Source organism: Alligator sinensis, unplaced genomic scaffold (genome assembly GCF_000455745.1).
Source record: "Alligator sinensis unplaced genomic scaffold, ASM45574v1 scaffold528_1, whole genome shotgun sequence".
NCBI classification, from domain to species: domain Eukaryota; kingdom Metazoa; phylum Chordata; order Crocodylia; family Alligatoridae; genus Alligator; species Alligator sinensis.
The window spans coordinates 3,845,035-3,855,280 of record NW_005841846.1 but is presented as its reverse complement, the minus strand read 5'-3'; the positions used below and the strand labels follow the sequence as shown (position 1 = coordinate 3,855,280).

The 10,246-nt window shown below is 40.6% G+C and overlaps 1 protein-coding gene across 13 annotated transcripts in view; it reads right to left on the bottom strand.

Annotated features, from left to right (window-relative positions):
- The window catches only part of FAT1 (FAT atypical cadherin 1), a 165,460-nt gene that overhangs the window by 71,548 nt on the left and 83,666 nt on the right, over positions 1–10,246 (bottom strand). For all 13 annotated transcript variants that reach the window (XR_003094782.1, XR_003094783.1, XR_003094784.1 and 10 more), the window contains one exon: positions 2,753–2,814. Coding sequence is in view for 8 of the 13 variants with exons in the window: in XM_025207664.1 (XP_025063449.1) it covers positions 2,753–2,814 (62 nt within the window). In the remaining 5 variants the exon portion in view is untranslated. The remainder of the gene's footprint in view (positions 1–2,752; positions 2,815–10,246) is intronic.

Below are 10,246 nucleotides of genomic sequence, written 5' to 3'. Positions count from 1 at the left end.
TCTTGGGAGCCCGCGTGGGTCTGCCTGTGCCCGCTCCAGACAGCCCCATGCAGGCTGCGAGTGCCTGCAGCGCGGGGTGCCAGGCATGGGGCAGGGCCGCTTCCCCCCGCACGCTCAGCTTTTCCTTGGGCTCCTTCCCTGCACGGAGAAAAGCAGCCCCTTGCCCACCCCATGGCCGGCACTGTTCAGAACAGGCACAGGTAGCCCCAAGCAGGCTGCGAGTGGCTGCAGGGCGGGGCTGCTTTCTTCACCACTCCTCCCCCGCACTCAGCACCAACTTGTAACCAGCCCCACTGCCAGGCTGGCAGTGGGGGGTGTTACAAACTGGTGCTAAGCAGGGAAAAGTGGCCCCTCACCCGCTCCATGGCCAGTGCCCCCCACTGCAGCCGCTCCCAGCCTGCTTGGGGCTGCCTGTGCCTCCTCCGGACATCCCCGTGAGGGCTGCAAGTGCTTGCAATGTGGGGCGCCAGCCATGGGGCAGGTGAGGGGCCACTTTTCCCTACGCTCAGCACCAGCTTCTTCCCTGCTGGTGAGCAGGGGGGTGGGGCTGTGAGCTGCCCCCCGCCTGTACCGCGAGGCTGGGGGGCACTGGGTGTGAGCACAGGGCCCACACCACTGTCCCGGGGCCAGTGCCAGCAGGGCCCAGAGCAGGGTGGCAGGAGCATGGGGTCCCAGCTGGCAGGGGCTCTATGGAGCCGGGACAGCTTCCCCCTCCCTGCTGGTGCAGTCCAGCCCAGCTTCATGGACCCCTGCCAGCCTGCGCCCCGCTTTGGGCCCCACCAGTGCTGGCCCTGGGACGCTGGTCCCAAGATGGTGACCAGGGGGCGAGGCACCTGTCAAGGGGCGGAGCTACCCATGTGGCCCTTGACAACCTGCCAAAACTGGGTAAGCGGCCTTCCGCCCAAAATAATCGCCTGCCCCTGAATTAAAGGTATGTAAGGCCTCTAGCGGAGGGCAACAAAAGTAATTATGGGGCTGGGACACATGACTTCTGTGGAGGACTGAGGGAACTGGGCTTACTTAGTCTGGAGAAGAGAAGACAAAAGGGGGATTTTAATAGCAGCCTTCAGCTATCTAAAGGGTGGTTCCAAAGAAGATGGAGCTAGACTGTTCTCAGAGGTGGCAGATGACAGAACAAGGAGTAATGGTCTCAAGTTGCAGAAAGGGAAGTTTTGGTTAGATATTAGAGAAAACTCTCACTAGGAGGGTAGCAAAACACTGAAACAGGTTACCCAGCAAGGTTGTAGACTCTTCATCCTTGGAGGTTTTTAAGACCCAAGTAGACAAAGCTTTAACTGGGATGATCTAGCTAGGGATGATCCTGCTTTTGAGCAGGGGTTTGGACTAGATGACCTACTGTGGCCCCTTCCAACCCTAATTTGCTATGATTCTATGACAAAAGAAGAATTCTGTCAAAGGGTTCAGACAGCTTACTGGACTCTGAATCCAAAATATCTTTCTAATATTTTATCTATCAGACATATATATGTATGCATGTTTCCTAACATAAACATCCTTAAGTTCTGAATGCAAGTTAATCGTGTTATGAAAAATGAAACTCCTTTCTTAAATGGCATCCATACACTTCAATGGTAAAAGTCTGTGTTGGTATGTGGAGATCCTAATTGATCTCAGAGCCTAAATGACTCTAGGATGCCTAAACAGAACCTAGATGGAATCTGGACTCCTAAGTCACAAGGAGTGATCCTACCTGACCCTGCCCAGCAGTCATAATAATACTTAGGCCCCTAGGTTCATTAGGGTCTCCATTTTTGCCTGAACAGCCTAGACCAGGGATCTGCAACTTTTTGGGCAGAGGATCAAAAACATTCACAACCTCAACTTGTAAGATGTTGGCATGCTGGAGGGGATGGTGGGGGAGCCTTGAGAGGCGTGATCCTTGTTGTGGCCATGCAGCCCTGGCCCCTTCCCCACCCTCTGCCCAGAGGTGCACCTGTCACCAGCAATGAGCCGGACCAAGGCTCCTCAGCCCCTCATACAGCTGCTTGCAGCCTAGGCTCCATGGCCAAGAGACTGGGACAGTTGTGGCAGGCAACTGGGAGGCTGCAGGTGGATGTACCGGGGTCCACGGAGCCATAGCCTACTTGTTGCTGGAGCCAGGTGCATGTATGCCTCTAGGCAGATAGCAGGGAAGGGGCTGAGGCTGCTCGGCCACAACAAAGATCAGGCCCCTTGTGGCTCTGCTGCTGTCTGTCCCTAGGTGTACATACCAAGCAAAATACCTGCCCATGCCATGGCACACCTGTCAAGGGTTGCTGACCCCTGGTCTAGACTTGGGCTACTGTGTAGCCTCAGAAGTGAGCAATACAGAATGGTTACTTATGTGATTCTATCCTGCCTAAAACCAGCTGCAATATGAATCAGTACTGAAGATGCATAAACTCTCTGCAAGTCCCTGATTCCTTAGCTGGGGACAGACCATGCTGAGTGACTATTTAATGCTGTGAGCACATCTGTAGCTTAATAGAAACAGTGGAGCAAACTCATTCCATTACAACTCATCTGATCTCAAGACATATGTATAAAATCCACACAATCTCAATCTCATAATCTGCCCAATTATTATTTTATTTCTAAAAAATTAACATGGTACTGTAAGATATGTATTTCTATGAATGGCAATCTTTTGATAACCAGGATGCTTTACTTCTATTCTCTGAGTTCTTTGTATAGAATATTCATAGAAAATATCACTTTCACTATATTTCAGAGATCTAAGAGAATCATTTACCTCTAGTATGTGCTCTTCTTGCTGTTCTCGGTCTAGCCTTCTTGATGTGGTTGCAATTAGACCTGCAAACATAACACAGTAATTCATTAGTCCTTCCACAAAAATAACTGGGATGGAGATCAGGTCAAGACAGAAATTACTGTTATGGCTACCCTCGCAGTCTCATCTGTTTTTGCGGTATTTAAACATTTGTTTAAAAAAAAAAATTCCATTCTTTACAGCTATGAAGATATCTGTCAGAACTTGACCCAGAGCTGATTTGTTTTGAGCCTTTAGGCAACAGACTTAATTCTGTTCTGATACATCTGTACATTTCCCATAGCACAACAGGAATCACACGTGCATCCCACATAAACTAAATCTAACCAATATGTGAACTGTCTCTAATTTCAAGGTGTGCTCATTCATAAATTAATTTTAGCATTTGCTAGCCATTTTAGCAGAAGAATCTTTCTATTCATGGGTTGTAGGAAGAATAGGCACAGATCCTCTCTTGAATTATAGCCAAATTGTTTCACCAGTAAAAAAATAATAATTTAAAGCAGGCTTAATCAGCCATCACAGGGAAATATTTGTTTGATACAAATCCACTGAGGAGGAGGATGCAGTAATCAAGAAAGTGACAAACATATTTTTAGTGATAAGGATAGAAAGAAAAGAGCAAATATTCCAAGTTTTATGGGCAAAAATGTGATGGGTTGTGGGACTAAAAGTGCTAAGAATTGTGAAGTTGGAAATGACAGAGAATGAGGGAAATGAAGGAGTGCCAGAATAAAATGTGAGGAAAAGAAAGATTTAATTAATAATGTCCAAAGCAACAGAAAGCTCAATGAGAATGAGACTGGAGTTAGGCTCTAGCTATGGACAAGTCCTACTTAAACTAATCGTTCCTAATGTCATTAGCCATTGAGGTACACTCAAGATACAAGAAAAATTATACACTGTACTTTTACAGCACCTCTTACCTAAAGATCTCCAAGTAAGGGCAGAAGACAGGGCAGGGCAGCACCTTAGGGTGCCTATACACGAGTGCAGAGCCTGCTCTAGCACACTGTAATTACAGTGCATCGGAGTCAAGTCTGCTGAAGTGTGATAATTGCCACATTCCAGGAGCCTCCTATGTCTCCTGTGTCAGTATCCCCACACTTCAAACTGGCAGAGGGGATCAAGGAACTAAAGCTTGTTGAACGAGCTTCAGTTCAGCACCCCCACCATCGTTTTGAAGCGTAGAAATGCTGATGCATGAGATGCTACAGCGCTTTAATTAGAGGGGCTCTTGGAGTCGCTCTAATGAAAGGCATCACCCTGCCTCCCCCACAGAGCACATGTAAAAGTAACATTATAGCTCATTCAGAGAGGAGTGAGTTTTCGTAGGCTAGAGCCTACTTCATCAGATGCTATGAATGGACTTGTACATGCCCTCTGTAAGTCCATTCATAGCAACTGATGAAGTAGGCTCTAGCCTATAAGAGCTCATGCTTCTCTGAACAAGTTAGTCTGTATAAGGTGCCACCTGCCCTGTCTTCTGCCTAACTTTAGGCTAATGTGGCTAACTACATCTTGGTGAGCTATGTTAGGTAAATACCATTATCCAGTTTCCACGAACAGAAATATGGAGACATTAGTGAATTGCTAAATCAGTGGCAAAAAGAGTAGAACTCAGATCATCTAATGCCCAGTTGGTTTGTTTAATGACATTTCTTTATTAACGGTCATTTTTCACAACATATCACAAACTCATTTATCAACTTTTCAAAACTGATCTGGTACAGCAAAGAAAAAAAAGTCTTCAGTTTTGCCTTAGAGCTCCAGGTAAATTAAAGCTTCAGAATAAAAATAAGCCACATCAATAGAATAAGATTCCAATTTTACTTAAAAAGAAGTTCCAAGAAAAGTAGAATTTTATGGCTTTAGTCCATAGTTAGTGAAGTTTTTGCTGCAAGAGTTCTAGGTTATGTACATCAGCAAAATGGGCAGCCACTACTGAATAATATGAACAAAACCCACAGAAGGAAACAGAACAAATATAACTGCCATTCTGCAAAAAGTGAATAGTGTAAACCTTTCATTTATGGTCAAAACTATTTTCCAGCAGTTTGATTTTCCATTGTTTAAAGTTATTTTTATTGATTTATGTTTTAACCAATCTTAGTTTAGTTTAATTTAGGATTATTCCTCCTCACTAACAACAACTGTTAATAATGTATTAGAGTTGATTATAATTAAATATTATAATATGGTTTGGTTACTGTATAATTCAAACAGAATAGGAACAAAAACATGAAAACAAACAAGCAATGCTTCATGTAGTACTATTAAAGTGCTACACATTTAAAGAAAAGAAAAAAGGAAAATAAAATAAGCAAACCTTGTATCTGTATGCTTTAAGTGGTTTCTCATGTCTACAAGTTCCATAATGATTATAGAGATTCAAATAATGACAAATTGAAACATCTGTCATACACTCAAAGACAAAGCTTTCTCCAAGCCTCTTGCTCAAGGTGGATCATGCCTTTCTTGTCATGTGCACTAGCAGGAGCTGCAGATGTACAAATGGTGAATAAGATGTTCCCCTTCTCTCACACAGCCTTTATGGTACTAAAGGTGGAACTTTGGAAAAAGCAGTTCCCCTATATGCCACATTTTGGGGAGCCAATGAATGTTTCTGAGAAAGTTCTACATGGGCACACTGGAAGCAACCACACACTGAGATCCCAAGCAAATAATACATTTATGGTGCAATTAGCATGTTAATCACACAATGAATACAACATGCCACATTCAGCCAATTTATGGTGTCATACGATGGCCAACCAGTCACAAAGATGCTCCACATCCAACAGAATATATAACTTCTCTAAGTCCAATAGCATTATTTTAATGCTTAAAGGCCAACCAAAAGGGGCAGAGGAAAACCACAGGGGAAAGCAAGTATGGGGTTATGAATAGGTAGAATTCCATAAAAGAATTCAGAGGGGGCTAACGTTATTCATGGAGAGTAATATGGATCCTCAATCAGGAGTGGCCAGCCTGCAGCACAAGTGCCACAAGTAGCAGGGCAGCCCGTGTGTGTAACAGGTGCCAGGCAGGGCAGGGAGTAAAAAAACAAGCAACAGATTGGTCAAGCAAAGGGGATCAAAGCGGTAATCTGGGAGTACGTGGAGCTTACTTTGAAGCATACTTGCCAAACAGGTAGGCCCCACTGATCTAGATGTTCAGTCCACACTCCTATCATGAGATTAAAAAACCTTCCGTTTTAGCAGCAGTATATAGGCACAACTCCATGAGGAAAAACCTGAGTTACTTCAGTAAGTTTTACCTTTCTACAGCCTTTTTGGCTTTACCTTGCATTGAAAGAGAGCACTAAGGTCCTGAACCAGTAATAGTAAATTCCAAATAATGTCTACGAAAGTATTAAGCAATAATGTAAATATTAACAAACATATCCCACCTTACTGCAAATAAATGGTCCAAATTAGACATCTAGAATGCAGCCATGCTCTACAGATTACAATCTATTAATTTATCAAAGTAAATTTTTCTACATTACTGAAACTGACTGGTAGATTTTAGAAATTGATAAACAAACACTGTATTTAAGATAAACAGGCTTTCATCTATTAACAGTCATGTTCCAGCAGTCGCAGCAGTCTTTTGACTAGGGTTCATGATGTTGCATGCCACACCATTCTGTTGAAATACTTCAGGTTGTTAACAGGAGGGTTTAAGTCCTCACCATATATATCCTGTAAAATCAGCAGAAACTAGTGCCAAAGGAAATAACACCTCTGGATTTAGAATCACACATACATGCACTGCATTCTTTGCATTTAACTCTTTCCTAATTGAGAAAAGTTAGGGTAGCGCCTTGGAGTCTAAATCATCCAGACAGGCATACATTTTTGTAAGCAACAGCCTGCTAGAATCTGAAAAAGCAGGTTGTCACCTACAAAAGCTCGATTTTCTGAATAAGTCAGTCTCCACAATGACACCTTGCTCTGCTTTTTGCCCAACTTCAAAATAACATGGCTAACTACTCCTCTCTAATGGAAAAATATGATCTTTATTTATTTAAATGAGATGGCTACTGTGCTGCAATATGAAATGAACCTTTTATAATCTATAGTAAATAATGGAAGGCCTTGAATGTGAAGTGCTGTGATGAGTATGGGTGTCTTTAATTATATGCTTAAAACTGTCCCAAACTGGGGTCACAGTCACACAACTTTATGTTGCAATGTAATAAACTCATCAGTATCAGCTGAAATGCTAGGTGAAATCATGGCCCCACGGACCTCCCAGTGATCTGGACCCAGGATGGAGTTGGAATTTTACCCTGTGCATGGGAATCAAGTGCAATAATGTGACTGCAACTCACTGATTTGTGCTATCTATTGCACTAAATCACTCAAAGTTCTTGGAGAGCATTTTTAAGGATAAAATATGATCAACTGGAATACTAATATTGAAATTAACATTTGAAAGGATTTCCTTTTTTCCTCCTCTTCCACTCACCCAATTGTGCCCTATTCTTTTCTTTGGGTATCAGCAATATAGGCTGTTTTAGAAAAAACATGAAAAATAGTTTACAAATTTAAATAAATATTTTAAAATACTTATGTTACATTAATAAAAGAGGGAGATGAAATTGCAGATTTGAATCTTCAAGTTACTTCCTACCCTATGATTTCATATCAGCGTTCTCAGAATTCTGTGTGATCTGATCATACAATGTAATACCATGTAATAGCTTAATGAGGATGAAGTTTAATTTAACACCAAAATGGTTCAGGCTGGTAGCTAGGTCTGCTCTGAAATCTGTCTCATCTAGTAGGAAACAAACTCAGTGCACATACATCTTACTCACTGTTGAGAATCAGACCATTTTTGTTCAGAAAATGACCATTTAAGTGTCAGTTTAGAATCACATTTTCCTGTTCCTTTTATTATCACCTCTTGCTAAGTGAAAGGCACACAAACTAGAGTGAGAGAGAGTGATTTACATTTGAGTATTATTCTGCATGTGAATCAATGGATACTTTCTACAGAATGGGTGAGAAAGGTCAGTCATCCTTGGGAAAACACAGCCTTATGAAAAAAACATTAATAAGCTAAGGCTGAACAAGTGATATTTCTAGCAAATTGGTGTGATTTTCAAGTTCGTAATATGTCAAAACTCACCACATCTTCAAAACACATTTTCATAAGTGAAACTTAATTACTAAGTAAGCCTTTGAAAAGTTCACAACTTTTCTGCTATATTAAACAAAGAGTACCATGCATAGCCAGAACTAATCGTAAAAATCTCACTCATTGTAAATAATCGTAGAACAGAATATGATGATTTTTGTTGTTGCTTTCCTCTCTTCTGAGTTCAGTCTCGTGATATAGTCTTGTCTATGTATCCAACCATTTCTATTATAATTGTTCATCCCCATACTAAAATCACCTCAGATTCACATTTTAAGTCTCATTAAAATATTTAGAGACAAATGTAAAGACCTAAAATTAAAATTCTAATTTAGAGTTTTATGTAAATAGTATAAATAAAACTGTTACTTATGAAAACAGATTTTGAGAGAATTTTGTTCTAGTTCAAGCTCAGCTTCCTGGTTACCCTCTGACTTAATGCTAATCACATGTTAAGCTCTTTATATCAATTTTCTCATCTGTGAAAACAGCATAACACTGCTGATCATGTTCCTTTGGCAAAATGCCAGTTAGTTAAAACTTGCAAGGTGCTATACAAGTGCTAATTTATTATCTTCTGAATGCTAAAGCTACATATTAAAATAGAGAGTATTAAAAGTAGTCTGAGTCCCAAATACATCTTATTTTAGTTACGAAGAGCAAAGATTTAATTTAGAAAAATAAAAAGCACCTGTTCACTTCATAAAACCATATCAGCTTCTATAAGAGAAGGGTTCACTTCTGAATTTCACTCCTGACAAATAAACTAAAGATAAATTAAATTTTTAATATGCTATTTAAGAATTACTTAAAATATTTAAAGATGTAGTTAACTCATTTTTCATGATTCTCTTTATCATCAAAAGCTGTACTGTAAATCTTTCTAGTGTGGCAGACCTCAGAGGTGACAAAATGGTATCAGAAAAAGAGGTGAGGTTTTTAGGCTTACTGTCTCATTAATTTATATATAAAGCCTCCACAATTTAAAGTTAAAAAAAATCCCTAATTGTCAGCCTGCAAATTCAGTGTGGGATGGGATAGGCAAAGGGCTCTGTCTCTACATTATATATATATATATAACCAATAAACACATTAATATAAATCACCACTAACAAAGGTGCTACAGGCCAAAATAGGTGTTGATTCCAGTTAACTTTGAATTAATGTGAACAGGTGTACTTTGAATTCGAGTTCTTTCAATAACAATGCAAAAGAAAGAATCCTGCTTCCTCAATCTTACCTGCATTGGCTCTGCAGGTTTAAACATAAGTAAAAAGTAGTAAAAACTATTTTTTATCATTAAAACCAGCAGAAGAAAACTGAGTGGCGAAAGGCCAATTTTTACAATGATTTTATGAATGGAACCATACTTTAAAATATTTATAAATCTGACTGGTTGTATCCTTTTATTTTTCATTTTTAATGTACCATTATGACTCTGAAAAATTAAAGCAAAATGAATCAGTGTTGCTGATGTCCCAATTGCTGTTTTATTCTGCTGTTACATAGACAGCTGTTCAGTCAGCAGAGGGTGCAGTGATCAAACTTTATTCCCAGAGTGAGCTAGTAGTGATGCTTTTCAAAAAACACTAAATCTATATAATCCTTGGCCATCTAAGCTTGTGTAGAAACAGAAGTCCTCTCCCCCCCGCAAAAAAGCTGACCCTCTCCAAAAAAGGAGAGAAAAGGACAATCTTGCCACGTTTCAAATAAAACACTTCTCACCTGTGAGACTATCACATTAGAAGAAACCAAAAACAAACTGCATTTTAAACCAGTAACTGAATCTTTTACTAGACCAACTAAATAGATTTACCAATGAAGGTAAGTCTTTCACTATGCCTGAAGGGCATTTGTGCCCAAAAGCTTGCAAAGAATAATTTTTCCAACTTTTTGGTTGGTCTAATAAAAGATATCATACATCTACCCAAAGAGTCTTGTCTACCTATGTCCTCAGACTAACACCGCTCCAACCAACAACCTTAACATAATTGAATCTGGAACTTTAAATACAAAAAGTTAAATTAAAATTCCTGCACTTAGGATGGAATAGTCTCATGCACCAGTACAGGCTGGCAACCAATTGGTTAAGCAGCAGCTCTGTATCCTGGGGGATACAGTGGACAGTAAGATGAATATGAGCTAATAGTTCATTATTGTGAAGCAGGCTAACAGCACAGTGGGCTACATTACAGGAATATTGCAAGCAGATCAAGGGAAGTGATTATTCCCCTTTATTCAGCACTGGTGAGGCCGCATCTGGAGTTCTGTGTCCAGGTTTAGGCCACCCACTACAGAAAGGAT